Raw genomic sequence first — 23,374 nt, forward strand, 5'->3', positions numbered from 1 at the left:
AGCGCGCCAGTGACTTTTTAAGTGTCTTTTGTTCGTCTGTAATGGAAGGCATGCCAAGAGAAAAGACAGTGCCGGCTTTCATAAAGGCCTGGGCTCCGTTTCCTTTTAAGGCCCTCCTTCAAACATGGTGTCTGGTGTTTTTGGGCCCTGGGTGTAGTTAACCCAGGAACCTCATAAAAAAGGCGTTCACACAGTGGGGGTGCATGGCAGGGCCCACACCCCCAACATGCCCAGCTCCTGTATGGCAGCCGAGATCCTCGACTCCAGATGTTTTCCGTTAGCGTGTTTTGAATGCCAGCTATGTAGGAGAATCCCAAGGCCTTGCTTACACCTACTGTATATGGTACACAATGCTCCAGTGTGCTTTAGAGAGAGGGAGAGAGAGAGATATTGAGTGAGTGTGGTACATAAGCTCGTTAGCGTCACATTGTGAAAGGGCAGGAGTGTGTGAATGAACCAACTCAGGAAACACATTTATTAGTCAACAGGTCTGGCTGGGTCTGCTGCTGCAAAACAACATACAGCTGGTGGTGATTAAGTGTTTTTGCTCGCAGACGTTAAGCAGAGGTTTTAAGCTATAGCAGTATGGCACTATGGATGACAATGTTGGTCTGTTAGTCAGTCGGTCCGTCCACCACTTTGGTCTAAACTGCGGGATAAATTACCATGGAAAATTTGATCTTAAATTCATGGTTCTCAGAGGATACATCACTTCTGACTTGGGTGATCCTGTGGCTTCTACTGCCACTTTGAGGTTTACCATTTTTGGTTTATAGTTTCATGTTTTCAACAAATATGGAATGGAATACCATGGAATTTAGATGGCCCGCCATGTTTCTACAGTAGTCTACAGATTGTTAAAATAGTGTGAATAGTTTAAAACTACAGTATGTACCAATCACAATCAACGTTTTTAAAAACTGGAATAAAAGCGCCATGCTCTCACATTAAAATAGTGCTGCAAAATATGATTACACATTTAAAGGTGGAGTGTCTTAATGATTCTTTCTTTTTCCATCTCCTTTAGACATTCACAGCTTGGTGTAACTCTCACCTGAGGAAAGCAGGAACGCAGATCGAGAACATCGAGGAGGACTTTAGAGATGGACTGAAGCTCATGCTGCTGCTGGAGGTCATCTCAGGTATAAACAGCTTCTCACTTAACAGGATTATCAGAATGAAACCAGTTTGCACTGGGCGGCGCAGTCTCATGCTGAGGTCAGACGTCAGGATCAGCCTTAAAGCTATAGTGCGGTATTTTTTTCATTGAAATAAATGTTGGTTCAATTTAAGCCATCACCATACAGTTTGAACAAAAAGTTAGTTAAGCCTATCAGCTCCGCTCTCTGTATTACACAGTATAGCAGTGTTAACAAACTGGTGTCACCACCATCCAACACTGGGGCAGGAGCTCAAGAAGCAAAATGTCTGAGTTGTTGATTCTACTGCTTAGAAAAAACCTGGACGTACAGCAGAAGGTAGAAAATCCATGCGCGATCACTGAAGATCACTGAAGGCTTACCTCATGTAGATGCGCCGTCAGTGTTGTTGTTATAAAAATAAAAAATAGACAGGAATTTGACATTTTGGGAAACATTCTTTAATTTCTTCTTGCTGTAAGAAGTTAGAAGAACCGATTGATTCTCTCACACTCTCCTGTCTGTTTCAGAACATCTTTATCTTCTGTTGTGTGACCTATTTCCAATATATGAGGGAATGGTCTAGTGACAAGATTTAAATTTGATCATGTAACATAATGGAAACTTTTAATAGTTTTGAGGAACGCTGTAATCCAGCATAACCTGCAACCATGTGTGTTAGGTCTCTGTTGGGTCTTATTTCATTGTTCCAGAACAAAATGTTAATTATTTTAAATGTGAGCACTTAGAGAATAGAGAAGCTGCCAGACATTCCCCTCATCCCCTCTAACTGTCTGTCTCTCCCTGTCCAGGCGAACGCTTGGCCAAACCAGAAAGAGGCAAGATGAGAGTCCACAAGATCTCCAACGTCAACAAAGCACTCGACTTCATCGCCGGCAAAGGAGTGAAACTGGTTTCTATTGGTGCAGAGGGTGAGTGAAGTCACACGTCTGTTTTATTCAAAAAGGTCATTGATTTGTCACACAAGGTCACCTGACCTTCTCTAAATTTGTTAATTTATCAGATTATCACCTATTAATTCTAATTAGGCCATCAGCCAAATCGATAGCTACTGTTCTGTTGCAGATGATTACAGTATATCTAATGTATTCTCTGGCCTTCTCTCTGTCTCTCTCTCTCTCTCTCTCTCTCGTTACCATGGCAGTGTCGCGGGCTGCAGTGCAGTTTAATGAGATCCTTATTCCAGAGTGGTTCCGGCCGAAGTTGTGCCTTGCAGTGCGTTTTCTGAGAGTAGATTTTAGGATCAGCAAATCCCCTCAGGGTCTTAGGCCGCTCGTTGTTCAGCACAAATAACTCGGGGATGTCCGTCCGCCTCCCATCGGAGAGTAAACAACGCTTTTAGCAGAATAAACACTCCCATTTTCCCTCTCTCTCTCTCACTCTCACTATCTGTCTATCTTCCCCTTTCCCCCTACCGCACACATCCCTCTGGCATTTGCTGGAAGAGGCAGGAGTTTGCACACAAACAGAAACTACAAAACTGTGACCAAAAAGTGACCTTAAAATATTGAAAGGCCTTCTTTTTTTTAAATTATATAGTTATGTTATAATTTTTCTAATGCCTAATGCCTCTACTGCCATGCACTTACCTCGTTACTGGAATTGCGCAAACTTTTAAATGTTCAACTAGAAATTACACACAGTTTATTTTTAATACATGTATACTTATATATAAACTATATTTTTACTATATTTTTTTATATCTTAAATCTTTTAATATTGAAAGTGTGTAGGAAAACAGAGTAAGAATATCATTGTGCCTATTGAACTATGCATATGATAATAAATACATTGAATCTTGAGGTCACTTCACCCGAATATACATATTTGTCCACTTAACCCTCGTGGTATTTAGCCACGCAGAAACTTCTGAGTGCCAAAGCTTTGAGATAATGTATCTGTGTGTCTGGGATTTGTTCTGCTGCCCCCGTACCACGTAGCAGAACAGAAATGTTATTGTGTTGCCGCTCAAAGATGACATTTATAGAACTAAACAGAAACTTGTCTTCCAAGAAACAATGTTGATAACCTACACACCTCACTGTTAACAATTCCTGTTGAAGAAACGGTCCCCATGAAAACGTAATGCTCAATGCTAAGGGCCGGCATCTACTGCATACATGAATGTGGATCGATAAAACATTGAATTACTTTTTTATGACATTTAATTTGACCTCCGGGTGATTCTCTCCCTGCCTGCTCTGTGTTGTTGAGCAGGCAGGAATCTGTATCTAATCAGGTCTTTTTTTTCTATTATTAAAGTTTAAACTATTAAATAATATTTTCTTTAAAGATATATATATTTTCCGAATTGACACATTGAACACTGATGGTCTCGTTTGCTGTTCCATGTAATTTATGATCATCAGAGGACAAATAAGACTATTTCAGAAATATTTAAAAGTTCCTCGTAGGTACCACCTTTTTAAATGAAACACAACTTTTTGGCTCAAAAAAGGACAAACATTTCTTGATAAAATGGAGGTCTTTTCTGCAGTTTGTAGAGGCTGGTATAAAAGCTCCTAAGCCGCAGCAGCATTCCAGACAGATTAGCCTCCTGGAATCCCCTCCTGGTGGAGCGGCCCTGTAGAGCAGCTATAGCTTTAGCTTTAGCTCCCTGCTAGCGGCGGTTGGTGGGACGGGTCTGGTGGAAGGCTCATGTCCACGGGCTCATCGGGGGGTTTGGTGTGGGTTAGGGGTTGAAGCAGAGGGGGGTGGGTGCAGTTTCAAATGGATTTAAAAGGATTTACGTTCCTCTTGAGTCTCTTTAAAGGTGGAGTAAGCGGTTCTGGAGAATGCTTGTTGTCAAAATCATTTGATAATAAACAAGCATTTCACAGCATCGCTGACTCCACTTTTGAATTTGTTGAAAATAAGCATTACTCTAACATTTAGAAGTCTGTCACCCATTTATTTATTTTTTTTTTATTTTATATTAATTGCCACTTCCTCATTTCACTTTGTTCTACTTTATTTGACCTGCCATGACTTATTGTTTGTAAATTATATTCAAAATAAAAAAAATAAAAAAAAAGATTATTTAGAACTAATCTTAACATATATCTATTTGTGTGTGTCGACCACAAACAAACCCAGCTCCACTTTGAACTGCTCTCCTAATTCGATCCGAGGCGTCTTTCACAGTGAGTTACATGTGCAGACATCTGACTGACATCCTCCAGGCCAAGTGTGTCCGTCACAGTGGAGCCTGATTGGATTAGAGGGAGGAACAAATGATTATTGAAGGCGGGCAAACACTCCGGCCCGCTGAGGAGGGATTTTCATTATCGACAACACAGAGCGGACGGCGGGTCATTTCATGCTGACACACACACACACACACACACACACACACACACACACACACACACACACACACACACACACACACACACACACACACACACACACACACACACACACACACACACACACACACACACACACACACACAGCTGATTGACAGCTTAACAAGTCCAGGCTACAATGATTGAATCATCACACGTTTCATTCACAAGAGATCAACACTCTTGAGAAGTAGATAGATAGATAGATAGATAGATAGATAGATAGATAGATAGATAGATAGATAGATAGATATAAATAGAGATCAATAAATACTAATCATACTGTGAGCAAATCTGAACCTGGGTGGGAAGTCAGGCAATTTACGACTGCATGTTTTGGTGTTGAATTAGCCAGAACTCATGAAAGTTGTTGTTTTGTTACTGTCAGCTTATTATAGGCTATTAAAAATCTAGAGACTAAGTTCTTCTTCTATTCTACATACTATAGTAGAATCTCTGTGGTAAAGGTCCAGTAAGAATGAACTGATTTTTCAGGTCAAAAGTCATCCAGACATCAAGGTGAAACTTCAAAGTATTTCAGACATCTGTGTCACATGTAACTTTTGTTTCAACAGTATTTAACTGACTGTGTTTTTAGTGTGACGCAGATCCTTACACCGTCTTTTAAAAATAGTTGCTATAAGATCCTTTTCAAGAACACCTGTTATAAGTTACTGAGGCATCAAACAAGTCAGTGTACAGCTTGGCTCGCAGTGCAATAGATAGTCTGTTCACACGACATCTGTGCCTCTGATGTTAAAAGCAGATCGTTGCTTACTAAGCAGTCCTGCCAGATGAGGGAAATATAAATTATAAGTGTGTGGTAAAATGTGTTAATCCTTAAATGTAAATGTTATTGCTTTGCCCTTCTTTCAGAGATCGTAGATGGCAACGCCAAGATGACCCTGGGAATGATCTGGACCATAATCCTCCGCTTCGCCATTCAAGACATTTCTGTGGAAGGTACTGTGTGTGTCTGTGTGTGTGTGTGTGTGTGTGTGTGTGTGTGTGTGCGCATTTCCACAAGCTTCTTATTCATTCTTTCCATTGAAAGGAACCACATATATACTGTAGACTTGAGCTAATGCATGTTCTTCTGAATATCAATGCTGCACACAGACACTTTCTCTCCTTATGGAAGTGGAAATGTTTGCTTTATGCTCCTCTCCTTGGTTGACATATATAATGCACTTACAATGTAATCCAATTTAAATGTCAGCAGTGCTCAGCCTTGATTTGTTCAAGCTTTATGCGCCCATGCAGTGATTTTTAAAACTATTTGAACTTTTTTACTGTTTTGGCCGGTAAAACTACGACACAAAAACCAGACAACTCATCCGTGTCCCAAACGAGAGAGCACTGGAACAAAAGAATGTAACATCCGAGCAATCACACACATGCTTCCCATTCACTTCACCTCCGCTTAATCCAGCACTAAACGGGGATTAGCCGACAGTCGGTCAAAGTAAAAGAGAGAGTTTCTCCAACTCCACAATGATCCCTTTCTCTCTCTCTCTCTCTCTCCTTCTCTCTCTCTCTCTCTCTCTCTCTCTCTCTCTCTCTCTCTCTCTCTCTCTCTCTCTCTCTCTCTCTCTCTCTCTCTCTCTCTCTCTGATCCACAGAGACGTCTGCCAAAGAGGGCCTCCTGTTGTGGTGCCAGCGGAAGACTGCGCCGTACAAGAACGTCAACATCCAAAACTTCCACATCAGGTGAGGCTTTTTGGGACATCAAGACACAATAAGTAAGAAAAAAACATTTTACTCACACGCCGAGATGCAATTACAGTTTACACAAAAACAAAATTGTGGAACCACACACACAAAGAGTTGAAATGGTCTGTGTTAATGCTGGGAAAATTAGGCCAAAGAGTGTGAAAGAGTGCCATCATCCCACCTAAGCATTAGAAGATATAATTTTTTTTAATATCTTTAGAGTCCTCGCTAAACTAATAGCGTGTTCCCTGATAATATCCCAATAGGCTACAATAGTCATGGTGACAGGATCTAGTTATTAGGAATGACTGGAAGTTCTGGAACAATGCAGCGCCCCCTTGAGGCAATTCAAAATAAATCAGAAAATCCATATAGGACTATTCCTAAGGGAGCTAGAAGTTTTCTCAAGTCACTCGTGAAGACATTCATGTTCAACCCGATAATGGTAATGAAGTATCTAGTTTGATACAAACAAACATAATGTAAAGATGTGAGAGTATGAGGAAGTAAGTTAGCATCCTATCCTGGAGTCCTTGTTCCATACCTGTGGGTCTGTTCGTTCTTGCCACAGGTGGGTTTTAACTAGACCTAAAACCACGTCATAGGCTTCCTCCCTGCCTCCATGTGTGTTGAATTATTGAACTATTCTCAGATGTGGATGAAAGCCGAGGATAGTAGAAAGGTGGAGTGGTTAGGTCATTTGAGGATGTAGAAGGCCAGACCCTTTGAAGTGCTGAGAGATGAATGCTGCTGTATATCTGCTGCTGGAGATGAGAGGATGGAGGGAGAGTAGTGATATTTTCATTATTTCCCTCAAGTACTCAAATACTGCTGCTTTTAATTTTTTATTTTTCAACAAGGTTTGCAGGTGTACAACAACATATAGCCTCTGTCAATAACATATACAGTAGATGTACCAATCGCTAAAGACAAATACATGCTCGTTTAATGGTTCCTTAGCTCCTGACTTCTTTCTCACAATTCAATTGTACGATGCGCGATACGTCTTAACAATACATTGTTAGTGACTAAATATCAAACAGAATAAAAATGTACATCATGTTTCTAGCTGTGTTGAAGCCGTGTTCAAGTACTGCTGCTTCAGCTAAAATAGCCTCTCGGAAAATAACAAAACGCCTTTTTTTTCATATTGGAACTGTAATGTGTTTAAATAAAGCCATCTCATTAATTTGTTACGTTGGTGAGCAGAGAGCACCCATAAATCTGCCATAACTCTTTCAAATTGAGATTGCTCTGCAGCATCCCGTCATAATATATTTAGACAGCCGGCTCTCAGCGCCAAGGCCGTTAATCAATAGACCACAGAAGAAAGCCAAACTAAAAATATGTCTTCCAGCTACATAAACACATGCTCATTGATTTCGGAGACTAAATTTCATTTAAAGGTGCCATGAAGAACTTTTAAATATTTTCCTGATTTTATTTTGTCTAACAACATTTATATGGTCAAAACATTAATGAAAACGCAGCCTGTGTTTGGAGCTACAGTTCTGCAGCATTCTGTGAAAACTGAACCACATCTGTAAACCAGTAAGTCACAATGAGACAACATGCCAAGAGAATGACTCTGGTTTATTAAAGCAAACCAGTTCCACAGTCTGTTCAGTGTCCAGAAGTGACCAAGCAGGACTTTCTTTACTCTGAACAGGTTCCAGAATCCGGCCCATTAAGAGCCAAAATGGCCGCAATTAACAATTTTTCTTTTCATGATCCTTGAAAAAATGTTTGGTTCCCGGCACCACTTCTTCCATTGTCCTATGACGTCACAGACTTTAGGTTGAGTTTGTTCCTACACATTCTGCAAAATTGTCTTCTTAAACTAATTATCTCCTAACATAACATAACGTAACAAAGCATCAAAAAACATGTATTATCTCAATCTTCAGAGGCTCTATGGTTCTACTATAACTAGAGACTGTGTGCTACAGTAGATAACACATCTCCATCATTTCGGCTGATAGCGGTCGGTTTCCTGCTGAGTTACAGTAACACACCACATGCTGCAGGGAGTGTGTGTGTGTGTGTGTGTGTGTGTGTGTGTGTGTGTGTGTGTGTGTGTGTGTGTGTGTGTGTGTGTGTGTGTGTGTGTGTGTGTGTGTGTGTGTGTGTGTGTGTGTGTGTGTGTGTGTGTGTGTGTGTGTGTGTGTGTGTGTGTGTGTGTGTGTGTGTGTGTGTGTGTGTGTGTGTGTGTGTGTGTGTGTGTGTGTGTGTGGTGTGTGTGTGTAACATGGAACTCATTATGAAGACAGACGATCCAAGATAAAAGCCCAATAGCTTTTTCTTTCTTCTCATCTAGTCACGTTTCATTCCAACATTTCAATTATTTGCGTCTCTCTCTTTGTGTGTTTCAGCTGGAAAGATGGCCTGGGTTTCTGTGCGCTCATTCATCGACACCGTCCAGAGCTCATTGACTATGGAAAACTGCGCAAGGTGTGTGTGTGTGTGACGCCTTGTTTCAATATATCGCTTATTTGTCATATGCACAACAATAACAACAGCAGTTGTTGAAATTGATGACATTCTTGAGTCTCAGGCTCCCTTCATCAATGCAACATAAAAGAAAAGAAAAATTAAAATATAGAAAGAGGAACACACAAATGAAAAAAAAACACCCACCATCTAAATAGAATGTTTTTTTTATTATTGTCTTGTGTATCTGCTGTTGCCAGGACGACCCCATGACCAACCTGAACACAGCCTTCGACGTGGCGGAGAAATACCTGGACATCCCCAAGATGTTGGACGCAGAAGGTGAGCGGGCGAAGGGGGAAACGTACTCAACTGATGATGAGGAGAGCAGACATTGTTTTTTGTCCTTGTGTTCAAACACCTAAACGTACTCTCTCTCTCTCTCAGAAGCTTGTGAAAGTGTTGAAAAGATCCTTTAGGGACACGGGAGGATTGTCTGCACCACCCCACAATTATAATAATTTCCCCCCCTGAAAACCTCCACAGTCTTGACAGCCACGCCCCGTTTCTACTGCAGCGATTAGCCAGGTGCGCAGTTTGTTCCAATGGGCAGAGCTCCACATTCTTCACATTCCAAGCTACATTACATCACTTTTAATGGTTTCAACTGAATCCCACAGCTTGCCTCTGTGTTGGTGAGAGGTAATAAAAAAACAGGGAACCAAAAACCATAAAAATTTAAGTTTTTAAACAACAGTAAAAGCCAGATTTCAGATTATCCCAACACTTGTTTATGGTAGAGCTGCTTATTGATCTCTAGGCAACAATATATCTTTTTACTCTAAATGACCAAAATCTGGACCCATCTTTTTCCACTCTTCTGAGAGAGTATGTTTTGGATTCAACACTCACACATGCAGCTGTGTGCACAGAGGGAGGCACACATCCTTTTTTTCCTCCTATCAAACATAAATATTCTCCCTCTGCAAGTAGATTAAAGGCTTTAGACTACATCACCCTGAATCATCACATGTGTGTTCTGCTCACTTGGTACTGTAGTTGTATAGATGTATACAAATCTGTGTTTTTCATTTGTTTTTAAGACTTGTCTGACTTTGCTAAACCTTAAATCAAAGCCTCCCCTTGTTAAGCAGCAGCACATCTGGACAGTGACACAGCGCGCCGTGTGTTTTTCTTTCCACTCTCTGGAGATTGTTTATGTGAAGAGTTGAAGCCCCGGCTCTTACTTCCTGGTTTCTCCCATTTATTATCTGTGCTCTGTTTAACAACCTCCACGTCCCCCCTCCCCATCCCTCTCCCCCCTGACCTGCTCTCTACCCCACAGACATTGTGGGCACGGCCCGCCCGGACGAGAAGGCCATCATGACCTACGTCTCTAGCTTCTACCACGCCTTCTCGGGGGCCCAGAAGGTATCCTGGATGCAGAGTCTAGTCTACCTCTCTTCACCCCTCTCTCTCTCTCTCTCTCTCTTCCTTGTATCTACGCCGGGTGTATTTTTCTCTCCTAACAGTTGCCCTTCTCTTTCTGCAGTGCACACCGCACCCTACAGAGGGTCACTCTCCTTCACTTTTTTTCCCCCCGCATGCGGTTCACGCCACCGAAGCAATGCATGATGGGATGACAACGCTGTGTTTCTTACTATAGAGGCAATGAGCACAAGTGTCTATCTCCAGTCTATCTTGTTGTTACGGTGACGCAAGGCCGACACATTCATTGGTCCCAATTTAGGGTTTTTGATTGGCTTAGCAAAGTGAGAGGTGTGGAGAAATTATTCTGATGATAACAATAAATAAATAAATAAATCTAACCATTTAAAATGATGGTTATGATTGATCAGCTATGAGAGCGCAACAGCTTAGATCGAGTTTAGAAATAAACCCAAACCAGGCCTTCAAAGTCAGGCTGTGTATTAACACTGTACGGACAGGTAGTGGATCGTGAAGAGATGTTCACTGATTTTGACAACAACCAGTATTCTCCAGAATTGCTGAATCGCTTTCTTCTCTGCAAAAAATAAAGTACAGTGGTATCAGCCTTTTTCTCTCTCGGATAACGAGTGAGTGTGTGTTAGTTTGACAGCTACCTTGAAGCGCAGCTAGAAACTCAGAGATGGTGCGGTGCTTTCTGTCAGACATTCAGAGAGAAGCAGAGCATCACCAAGTAGACGTTATATAAGGGCTTTTGTTTGAAAGGCCCAGCAAGGGCAGACACAGCGTTTCAACACAGCTGGGTTTAAGCAACACACATCAAAAAATAGTCTGTGTTTAGAATGGGAGACGATGGAAGGATGAGATCTGCCTCACCGAGAGAGCAGTGAACCTACAGCTGAAATCTACAGACAAGTGGCTGGTTCTTAAATGAAGGCTACACCAAGTGTTGTTTCAAAAATTCAATCAAATATAATGGTGAAAAGTTAGAAAAGTTATTTATTTAAAAATTATACAGCAGAACAATTGCAACTTTGGTTTTGAGTTCATCCTCCATATTTTACAGTATTTGCAGATATTTGAAAATAAAATCACTGGTTATATTTTTGGATGAACTGCTACTGTATAAGCATTCATTTAAACTGCATCTTGAGCTGAGCTAAAACATTATGTCATAAAAAAGTATATATTTTTACTTTGTCTACTCATTTCCCACTCAAAACTCACATTTTTCCTGATATATTGAGGGCAAAAAAAATCCAGATTTCCTACAGAACAAACGCATTTGAAGGTAACCTATATATCCATACTGCATCTTGAGCTAAAACATTATGTAAAAGTATATCTTTTTACTTTGTCCACTAACTTCCCTCTCAAAATTTACATTCATCCTAATATTTGAAGTACAAATTAAAAAATGTCCTACAAAACAAATGCACCTGAAGGCAACCTTTTTAGATAGACTGGAGATGACCTGTGTGCTCCCACTACTGTTGGCTCCTCTTGTGATTGCGCCCCCTGCTGGCCCTTTTGTCTCTTGCACTCTTTTACTCTTGTTGCATTTGTTTTTCTCTCTTCTCTGGCCCTCCTCCCTTCATCCTTCTGTTCCCTGGGCAGATATCATTAGCACCTTGAGGCCCGATGAGAAGGCCGTCATGACTTATGTGTCGTGTTACTACCACGCGTTCTCAGGCAAGCAGAAGGTGAGAAATAAAAAAAATAAAAAATAATTAAAATCTCCAAACAATAACCGGATGCCTGCCAATGTAGCCGGCAGAGAACCGGAGATCAGTAACAGTCCTACTTGCCAAAGTTAAATTTTTTGACTGCTTACATGTGATTAGCCATAGTTGACATCACAACATGTTATGACATGGAAAATTACAATATCAGACTTTATTAAAGGTTAAAAGATTCTTTTAATTGGGAAATTATTAAATTCTATCAATGCTGTTGAATACAAACATCAAGATGAATGGTTCATTTTGAAGGCTTGACTGTGGTTTACAAAGATGCAATAATCAATATTATATATTAACAATGGATCAGTTGACTATTTACAAGATTAATTCATTAGAAATGCATTTAAAAGCATAAAAGGTCATTGAAAAATCAGCCAATTAAAAGGGCATGAGAGATGATATTGAGTTAACAGCTTGTTCTGCTGTCGACAACTGGACAAAAAACATCTGTTAATGCTGCTTAAGTACTGGATAAATCGATCATGTTCATTAACCAATGTGAGAACTACAGCCAGTCAGGGAACTACTTTTCTTTACCATCATGGGTGTGGAGTCTATGTGGGAGTCGTAGATTTCTTGTTCATTCAAGCTGATTTTAAAACATTAATCGGCCCAAGAAACACACACTTATTTACATTTCTCACATCTTATCTTCAAGCAGAGCTGGTCAACATTTTCCGTGTTTTTCCTATGTGCCTTGAAGTGCTATGACTTCATACATTTTTACAGTGGGCGGCCCCTGGTTATCCAGCGACTCCTTATCTGGCCTCTTTCAGCAGCATATCGATCCTTGATAAAAAAGCACACGCCCAAGTTTCAACTAGTGCCAGCACTGAGTTCTTGCACTCTCAGTGGAAAACCTCTCACCAAAGACATGACAAATCGGCTAAATATGTCCACACGGAGTAATAGAGACTTAACACACGCATACACACACGTGCACACGCACACACACACACACACACACACACACACACACACACACACACACACACAAACACTATCCGCTTAAATCTCCTGTACTTAAAAATCTTTATTAGGATCCATTTCTTAATGGAGCTATTGAAAATACTGGCTGGCTGGTTTACAACGCTGGCATGGATATCGCATAGAAACAGAGGCAAGAGAAGCTGTTACTTCTACTCTGTCTAACAACTCAGATTGGGCAGAAACTTCCCCATAAACAACATCTGTCCTACTGTTTCCTTATTGGCTGAATGTGCACATGAAAATCCTTATCCTAAACTTTACAAGGAAAAGGTTGTGTTAGCCCCGGTTTGTGCGACTTATGTGTTATCTTTCCAGTTTATTTGAGCCCCTAAGATAAGAATAAGTTACATTTATGATGTCGTAGTTACAGTTTTTAAGGTGTTATAAAAACAATTATATACAGTAACTCGGTCCCTGTTTCGTACAATGCTGGAAAAATATTACTGAAAATATAAATCAATGGCAAAGAACTATAATTATACATAATGGCAGGGTAGTAGATACCACATGTCACTGAGGTCATGTCTTTGGTATTATTTCAATGCAATAATTACAAACATATTCCACATGTTGTGTGTTGTAAAGATGGCTTTGGTATGTTAACACTAAATGACCATGTGTAAGGGACGAACATGATGAATTCATTATAATAGAAAGATTTAGTGTTTCTACTCCATGATTAAAAACCTGCCCGTGTGAGCAAGGTTTCGAAAAACAACATAAAGGCAATCCTGTAGGTACAGAATATATCATTGAAAAATGTAATGAATAAATCCATTTTCTCTATACAACACCTTTCATAAGCTAGGTTAGAACGCACTTTACAAAAGGTTAAAAGAGCAGACAGAAATGTTTGATGCATTTTATGTTAACTGCATCAGAAAATCAAAGTAATGTACATAATTGAACTACTACTAGTATGCATGAAGACATGTTATGGAAGCAAAATAGCCCAAAATCTCAAAATGGACCAATGCTTAAAAAACCAATGTTCTTTTTTTCCATGGCGTGTCTCACCTTAATCAATCCTCTCCCCCATCTGCCTCTGATGTCAGGACAAAGTCATTCATAAAAGGCGGTGCTGGCTGTCAGTGCTGTCTGTAAACAGGCCCAGCGTGCAAGCATTTGCTCACAGGAGCACGACCTGCACATCCTGGCTCTCCTTATAAGGCAGCTCATTCTAGAGAAGCCCCCGGAGCATGCCCCCCCCCCACCCCCCATAGTATTATGACAAAAGGAGGCTGGATTGGAAGCAGTCTTCTGTGTAGGATGCCATTCTCTAAGCTATGAAATGTGAAGTTGGGAGGGAGATTAAAAGTAGAACCGACCGTGTGTCTGTGTTTCTGTGTGCTCTCTACAAGGAAACTGCTGCAGCAAGGTTACACTGACTTTAAAAATCAATTCTTCTCCCTGTCGAGACGATTTAGGTGGAAATCGATAATCGTGCACTTTGGGGTGATTCATGACGTCGACTTCTAAAGATTTCAGCCTACGAAAAAAAACTCTAAAATAATGCGGGGAAGTTTAATATTTAGCTGAAATATGTTTCATTTCTGAGCTAAATATCTGCTGCAAATCTTCCAGGCTTTTGTGCATGTTGCTTAAATTTCTATCCACATTTTTCTTGTTCACAAGGAGCTTTTCCCTGACCACAGTAAGTCATCTTAGACCCAACTGGGTTAACCGACTTCATGTTGTCATGGGAACTCTTGCTTTTTTCGCTCACGCATTGCATTGGCACTCCAGTGATGAAGACTGATAGGCCAATGTTATGGAAGTGTTGTTTCATGGATGAGCCCCACTTTAGCTCAACTGTTTATTTTTTTCTCACAGGAGCCTTGCTCTCTGTATGTGTATGTATGTTGAGAGGCTAAAATAACACTATACACAGCTGTGCTATAAAAAGCCATTGGCGCAGAGAGAATGTTTGCCCCCTACACCTGACGCCAGGTACAATACAACTTGTCCCTGATTTGTCATTGTCGCTCTCCAGAGTCCCTCCTGTTATGAATAGATTTTAGATTATTAAAGGTGAGGACATCTTGGTGACATTCACAGTGAAACACACACAGACACATAGACATACAGTATTGCAGAGATATCATAATGCAGGAGCCGTCCGGTTTTTACTTGCCTGCAGCATTTCACTGCTGATCTGCGGCTTCATCCCAAAAAATGACTCATTTGGGAAATGTGGGAGCGCATTGTGTGGGCAGTTTAGAAGGATTACTTTTAATGGTGATGGTGTGAATGTGAATGCCAAAATAATCTATTGCAAGTGAATGTCCTATTAGATATTCTACTTGAATAAAAGTAAAAAAGTATTCACAGCAAAATTAAAAAGAAACAATTACTCATTTTACTGTTGTAGCTGGACGAAAATAAGTTACTATTTAAGATACATTTAGACTGTTTTTGTCCATTGTTTCTCACAAAAATAAACACCTTAATATACGTAAAGGGCTCTTTCTCACAAGTCTCACACTGTAGTTGTGGGGTAAAAAGTACACAATTTCCCTCCGAAATGAAGTGAATTAGAAGTATTAAGTAGCATACAATTGAAATACTTAGATATACATAGAGTACACATACAGCATTACTTTCAACTTTATACATCTCACACCAAATACACACACAAAGCTGATAGGGCGCATTCTCTTAGCTGTGCGTCTCACCTCTTTCTCTCCCTGCCCTGCTCCAGGCGGAGACAGCGGCCAACAGGATCTGCAAAGTGCTGGCTGTCAACCAAGAGAATGAGCAGCTGATGGAGGACTATGAGAAGCTGGCCAGTGATGTGAGCACAACCCTCCCCAAATTCTTTCCTCTGTAATTACCCTGCACCTCCTCTACCCCCCCCACCCCCCTGTCTCCCTGTTCTCCCCCCCCCCCCCCACCTCCCAGCCCCTAGGGGTGTCTGTGCTCCCTACAGGTGCAGGGTTAGAATCACAGACAGGGTAGATGGAGATTTTTTAAAAGCAGGAACACACTGTTGGTTTGAGGCAGAAGCAGAACTAGTATTGTACTAGTCATTTTCTTAAGACTCTGTTTTTGCCTGTTTTGCCAGTTTTCCCATTAAAAAAAGTATTTTGCTGCAGCTCATGTTGGTGCAACATAAGATCCTGTATCAGTCAGGATGTGGTAGTAATACTAGGCTGTTGGTCCTAAAAAGTTCAGTTTTTCAGTGGGAAATGGTCGGCAGCAATGCATATAGAACACATGTTGTACCGAATGGGTTAAACATGCAAAAACACAGTTATGGTCCATTTTGAATCAGACAGACAGCTTTTTGAGTTACACTCGGTTTCAAGAAATGAACAACAAACCAATTAAGCTAACCAATTATCTCTACCTGTATTTCTTCTTTTACTGACACACATAAATTACATCCACTTTACCTCGTTTATTTCCCTCATCCATTCTCCATTTTATCGGCATGATTCTCCTATACATCTCCATTTTTCTTTCCCTTGAATGGTACTTTTCTCTCTTCTCCATCACCCTTCTCTCATTCTCACCCTTAAACACTCACTCACTCACTCACTCACTCACTCACTCACTCACTCACTCACTCACTCACTCACTCACTCACTCACTCACTCACTCACTCACTCACTCACTCACTCACTCACTCACTCACTCACTCACTTGCCCCCCCCCACACACACACACACAAACACACACACACTCACTCACTCACACACTCCCCCCCCCCCCCACCTCCCTCCCGCCACACATACACACACCACCATCAACACACGTCTAGCTGTTGGAGTGGATCCGTCGCACCATCCCGTGGCTGGAGAACCGTCTGCCTGAGAACACCATGCAGGCCATGCAACAGAAGCTGGAGGACTTCAGAGACTACCGTCGCCAACACAAGCCGCCCAAAGTGCAGGAGAAGTGTCAGCTGGAGATCAACTTCAACACCCTGCAGACCAAGCTGAGGCTCAGCAACCGGCCCGCCTTCATGCCCTCCGAGGGCAAGATGGTCTCGGTAGGTCACGACACTAGGACAAACTCACACACACAATTATGGCTGCGTTCCAAATCGCATACTCTTTCTTTTTTCTATTCTACATCTGGCCATACAAAGAATCGAGTTAGCGTGCAGTAGGCATACAATTGGGACATATTTTTACTTATTTATTTCATCATAACACTGTGACTTGATCTTGCCTCTCGCTTTTATATCCGTCGCAACCCCGGTTGTTTTCATACGGAGGCTCTGTCAATGTGACGTCACTTCTGGTGCGCACTGGATTGTGGGTCAGAATCGCCCAAATAGCATGCTGATTTCAACACCAGAAATCTCAGCAGAGTGTGATATTTTTAGCATACTAAATCTGACCACAAGAATTGGGACATCCTAAATCTTTTTTTCGAGCATACTTAATAGCAGAAAGTATGGGGATTGGAACGCAGGGTTAATCTCTAAAAGTTTGAGATACAAACCTTGTATGTTCAAGTTAGTGAAACTTTTTTATTTTTTTCTACGATTTTGGGCATCCGTTACCTCAGCTGATATGAATCATGTTAGTACACGATGCCAGCAGGGAACATTTGAACCCAGTTATGAATCCATTTTTAACCGGTGTCTCACTCATTCGGTTACTTTTTTGCTCTAAAATATCCGTCTACAGTGCAGCCCAAATAAGGCCTTACAGTTTCATTAGCATTAGGAACAATGTAGCTTGAAGAGATAAGGCTAACGGGCCAAAAACCCTGTCAAGCAAAGAATGAAATTGTAGATAGTAATTTTTCAGCTCACCAAAATTTGAATTATCATTTAGTTTAACTTTAGTGATTATGCACATTTGATAGTCTTGAAAGGTCTATGGTAAACAACAAAACAATTACAACATATTCTTAATAATAATCAAACAAAAAAATATGAGATCATAAATACCACATACAGAAAGGACAGTATTTGGCAATACTGTTTTCCACAATAGTCATGCCAGTAAACTTTATACAATTGAAAGGTAATACTCAAGTGTTCTCATTTGTCATATGCAGGACATTAACAATGGATGGGGGAATCTAGAAGGAGCAGAGAAGGGCTATGAAGAGTGGCTCCTCAATGAGATCCGCAGGCTGGAAAGACTGGACCACCTGGCCGAGAAATTCCGTCAGAAAGCAGCGATCCACGAAGCCTGGACTGAAGGTACGCAGAGATTGACAGGAGCAAGAAAAATGTCTCAATAGAATGATTCCCGCTCCTGTGTCTTAGTCTCATGAGCTTTAAGCTGGATGAAAAAGGCAACAACCAATGTGTCTCAATTAGCTTTCACATAAATCTGATTGAAAATAAATGTTCATAAATATTATAAAACTGTTTAAAAAAAAGACTGTTTGACAGGACTGTGTGGGCATGGCTGTATCAAACGGTCCCTATGGCAACAGTCCTGTTTTTTTATAGAACTTTTGGGCAGAACTGCATTGATTGGTTCAAAATGCTTATTGTGCCATAAAAACCAGAGCATAAGCCCGCCTCACCTAAACCGATTTTCTCTCGAGTTTATCAAACTTAAATGACAATATCTTTAATTTGATTGATTGATGAATAGGGCTTAATCTTTTCAGATGCCATAGTTAGAAGGATTTAGTGGATTTGGGTTTTACAGGGGCTTTAAAGCTCACTGGTCACTGTCTGTCTCCCCCTGCAGGTAAGGAGGAGATGCTGAATAAGCGTGACTACGAGACGGCCTCTCTGTCGGAGATCAAGGCCCTGCTGAAGAAACACGAGGCCTTCGAGAGCGACCTGGCTGCACACCAGGACCGCGTGGAGCAGATAGCCGCCATCGCACAGGAGTTAAAGTAAGAGACCATCCCTGCGTTCCAAATTGCATACTCTATTCTTGTTTCTATTCTACATACTACAGCTGATCATAAAAAGTTGATAGCTAGCATGCAGTATGCCTACAATTTGGGAAATACTTTGACGTATTTATTTCATCATAACATGGCGCCTTGAACTTGCCTCTTGTTTATATATCCGTTGCATCACTGGTTGTTTTCACTTCCGGTGTATGGCTTGTGGATCAGAATCAGACCCAAACAGCTGCTAATTTAACACACTTAAATGTATGACCGGATGTAGTATAGGGCATCCGGGTACCTTTTTAAGCATGCTGCATTCAACCACATGTATTGTGCTAAATCTTTTTCTACAATAATAAGTAGCCGGGAAGTATGGGTATTGGAACGCATCCAATAACAGATCATTTTCAGTTATTTGTTTTTGTTGGAAATGTCATTAGACGCGTAAAAAGTCATTCTCTTGAGCTTCAGTTGACTTCATTTACAGATGTAAACGAGCTCTTCACAGGGAATTAATAAAGACGAATGAAGACACAGCAGGATCATAAATTGCATCAAATTGTCTCTGTGAGAAAGACGATAGCGGAAATAACCACAACCAAATGAAAAAACATTTTAAGAAGATATTATGAATGAAAACGGCTGTGATGCAGATAACTAACAAATCTCTTGTTCCCTGGTGTGTGTGTGTGTGTGTGTGTGTGTGTGTGCGCTCCAGTGAGCTGGACTACTATGACTCCCCGAGTGTGAACGCTCGCTGCCAGAGGATCTGTGACCAGTGGGATGCACTGGGAGCGATGTCCCAGAAACGCAGCGAGGCTTTGCAGGTGAGATGGGCTGAGAGAGGGAGGGAGGGAGAGAGAGATACAGAGGGAGTGAGGGAGAATAGAGAGAGAGAGACTCCGGTGGGACCCTAAGAGAATTAAAACGAGTTAATGAAAGAATAGTCAAATCACTCACTTTGTTATCCCTGTGTGCCTCTGTGAATTGTTGAATATCACCCAACAAGACCTGCATGTGGTAACCTTGTATTTGATGCTCCACAGAGAACCGAGAAGCTGCTTGAAACCATCGACCAACTGTACCTTGAGTTTGCCAAACGAGCGGCTCCGTTCAACAACTGGATGGAGGGCGCCATGGAGGACCTGCAGGACACCTTCATAGTCCACACCATCGAGGAAATCCAGGTCTGCACCATACTGTATAGAAGGGTTCACAGGGGGGAGTAGGGGAATGTAGTAACATGTTAACAAACAGTGTTTAGGGTAACGCATGTTAAAAATGCTGGGAAAAATTGACATCTTGGGAATTCAAGGGGAATATGCTAATACTATATGTGCTTTGAATTAGTTGTCTCTTTTTCTAGAATTTCCTGATCAAGAAAATTATATTTAAGAAATAGATTAAAATAACTTAAAAAATTACGTTATTGTACATTTGCCCTTAACTTTTTTGTTACACTCGTGACCCTAAGGACACAAACATCCCCTCTCTATAAACTGCCATAAAAACATTATACAGTAAAAAAAAATTCTACTTTTTTAAAAATGTTTTTTTTTTTTTTTTTTTTTTTTTACAAACCTTTTATCCCACTTGAGCTCTGTATACATATCAAATATTCATTCATTTTCAATTGCTTTTGAACCTTAAAGTTAAACAGAGGAATTTAAATTCTTCACTTTTTTTTAAGTTAAAAAGAAAGCCTTCATTGTTGTAGTGGTTTAGAATTCCATTTCATGTATCTGTTTGTGTTGTGTGTGTCTTAGGGATTAAGCTCGGCCCACGAGCAGTTCAAAGCCACGCTGCCAGAGGCCGACAAAGAGCGCCAGGCCATCCTGGGCATCCACAATGAGATCTCCAAGATAGTGCAGACCTATCACGTGAACATGGCCGGAACCAACCCTTACACCACCATCAACCCACAGGAGATCAACGCCAAATGGGACAAGGTAAGACCAAATCATTCAAGCAAAGGAAATATATACACTTCAAGATGTTTTCCAATCTTTAAAAATATACTGTGAAGATCAGTACAGTCACAGTCCTTTGATGTGTTGAGCAGCTGAGTGAATGAGTGTTGGGTTTAAAAGGTTCTCCGGGGAACTTTCAGTTTGAGTTCATTCTTGCACCTCCTTTGGAGAAAAGTGGAAGTGTTTTAACTATGCCAGCTGTTGTTGGGTGAGCATGACAAAGGCATTTAGAAAAACTATATAAAAGTAGCATTATTTGCGCTGATGGTCTTGTTTGCAGTTACATATCATTTATGATCATCCAAGGAAAAATAAGACTGTTTCAGAAATATTTCAAAGTTCCTCGTAGCTACTTTAAGTTAAGTTCTCCTTGATTAGAATCCCATTAAAGTGCATTCAAACCCATGTGTCTCTCCTCTGTGTCTCTCAGGTGAGGCAGCTGGTGCCTCAGCGCGACCAGGCTCTGATCGAGGAACACGCCCGACAGCAGAACAACGAGCGTCTGCGCCGACAGTTTGCCAACCAGGCCAACGTCATCGGGCCATGGATCCAAACCAAGATGGAGGTCAGTGTGTCAGTGTGAGCAGAGATGACCACGCTACAAGTTCAGAATGAGCCCTGGGTGCGTGGTGACCAGTCACTGCAGCCTGTGTGTTATTACGTGTGTGTGTGTGTGTGTGTGTTCGTGTGTGGTTTTAAATCCTAAAGTCTTTATTCACTTACTGCTCGCTTCCTGTGAAGGAAAATAAAATAAATGGTAAAACCTTTTGGCTCCACACATCCGTGGTATGTGGCTTCATGAAATTCTTTTAAGGTAAGAGTTAATGAACAGAAAATGCAGTTTTGTCACTGTGAAAACATTATTATATATTTTATTTTATTTTATTTAGCTGATGCTTCTATCTGAATCGACTATCAACTTAAGGTAGGCAGATAGCATTAAGGGTCCCTGCCTAAAGGCCCAGACTGCACTTGGGAATTGAACCCCTGTCATCTATACACAATTAAGTAGTGTTACCCACTTAGCTATCCAGCTGCTGGATTAAGGTCTAGACTTTAGGGGTAAACGTACTTGGGCACGGTACAGATGGCGTAGTGTGAGTGTGCACTAATAGTTTCTGAAAAAGTGGCATTGCAAGATCTGCATCTAAATGTGAAACATAGCAATTAAACATGTTGAGAATATGTCTGTGTGACATGGCATTGGGTGGTAAAGAGATACATACCGGGCCGGTTTGTCTTCATATCATGTCCCTTGGTCCTCTAAACAGTGTGACTCCCATAACCTGTATTTGTCTCTGTAGGAGATCGGCCGTATCTCCATCGAGATGCACGGCACCCTGGAGGACCAGCTGACACACCTACGCCAATACGAGAAGAACATCGTCAACTACAAGCCAAAGATAGACCAGCTCGAGGGAGACCACCAGCTCATACAGGAGGCGCTCATCTTTGACAACAAGCACACCAACTACACCATGGAGGTAATAAAAAAGACCTTTCTGCTTCATCCAATTAAAGGTGGAGTCAGTTATTTTTGGAGAATTCTTGTTGTCAAAATCACTTTTCGCATGTCCCCTCATGATCCGATACCTGTCCGTAATTTGTGTGGGCTGAAAACTGTAAACTGGTATGTAAAAAAAGGGTATATAAACACAGGGGTAAAGAAACATTTACAGAGGTTATGCTGTGTATTAACACTACATTTATTTTCAGCTCACACACACAGTATGTACAGGTTTGACAACAAGCATTCTCCAGAATCCCTGACTACATCTTTAATATCCAGTTGATGTTTCCGCCTTCACTTTTCACCGAAATTGCAGCTGTTCTGTTTAGACTTGTTCGTAGACTCTGTAGACACATTTTCTGCTTTTCTTCCTCTTGTATTGGTTTGAGATGGTTTTGGTTTGCCACAAAGAACAAAGCAATCGGTGGCAGGATGTTTGGACAACCGCAGGAAAAGTCTTTGAGAGTTGAAATACTGACGGTGCACTTTACCATCCAGTCTCCATTAAACATAATTCACCTCTTTTTTCTTTTTTTTTTGGCTCATCAGCCGAGTGCTGGATAAAACCTTTAAACCACTGCCTGCCAAGACGTATTTTAGCTGGCCAAAATGATTCCTATAAATCTCGTCGTTGAAATTCTGCACCTCAACTGAGTCGGACCCATTTTTCTACACTATCGGGTATAGTAGCTTGTGTGTCTAGAATCAGCCTCTGTTTAAGACACGAGCAGATTCAAAGAATACCTGCCTAAAAAGGAAATCGATTTACTGTAGGCCCCGAGAAAATATTCAGTTATCCTGATTCACAATTATCCAAGTGATAGAAATGCACCAAAATCAGTTGAGTGCTTTTTTTATATCAGGATGGACATAAATATCCTCTCATCCCTAATGTAATTTTTTTTCCGAATTGTTTGAGCTGCTTAGCACAATGCTTCCAGGTAACCCCCCCCTGGTGAATAACTGATTTAGATCAAACTGGTTTATACCTTGCTAAAGTGCAAAGAATCTGACTGATAAACAGTAAATCATTTTCCCCTTTTGAAGTATTTTGCCATCTGAGACACGAGCACAGCCGATGCAAGTCTGTAGAAACAAACAAAGCATACATATTCAAATGTTGCAACATTTTGACTCAAAGATGAATATGATAAAAATGTCAAAGATGCCTGCTTTGTCCTGAAGCGGACGGTATAACCCTAGTCCTTTTGTCCTCCACGCAGGTTAAAACAACGATTTTATT

At 41.0% G+C, this 23,374-nt stretch overlaps 1 protein-coding gene across 1 annotated transcript in view; it reads left to right on the forward strand.

The window, feature by feature from the left end:
- Nucleotides 1-23,374, forward strand: part of actn1 (actinin, alpha 1) — a 53,084-nt gene that overhangs the window by 24,734 nt on the left and 4,976 nt on the right. The window contains 16 exon segments of the mRNA XM_080043035.1: nt 1,028-1,142; nt 1,952-2,071; nt 5,384-5,470; nt 6,130-6,217; nt 8,593-8,671; nt 8,911-8,992; nt 9,996-10,081; nt 15,533-15,625; nt 16,595-16,825; nt 17,848-17,995; nt 18,498-18,648; nt 19,370-19,478; nt 19,698-19,838; nt 20,418-20,600; nt 21,052-21,186; nt 21,926-22,105. Coding sequence (XP_079899161.1) covers nt 1,028-1,142; nt 1,952-2,071; nt 5,384-5,470; nt 6,130-6,217; nt 8,593-8,671; nt 8,911-8,992; nt 9,996-10,081; nt 15,533-15,625; nt 16,595-16,825; nt 17,848-17,995; nt 18,498-18,648; nt 19,370-19,478; nt 19,698-19,838; nt 20,418-20,600; nt 21,052-21,186; nt 21,926-22,105 — 2,028 coding nt within the window.

The sequence above is a fragment of the Ammodytes marinus genome, assembly GCF_949987685.1.
Source record: "Ammodytes marinus genome assembly, chromosome: 15".
Taxonomy (NCBI): domain Eukaryota; kingdom Metazoa; phylum Chordata; class Actinopteri; order Uranoscopiformes; family Ammodytidae; genus Ammodytes; species Ammodytes marinus.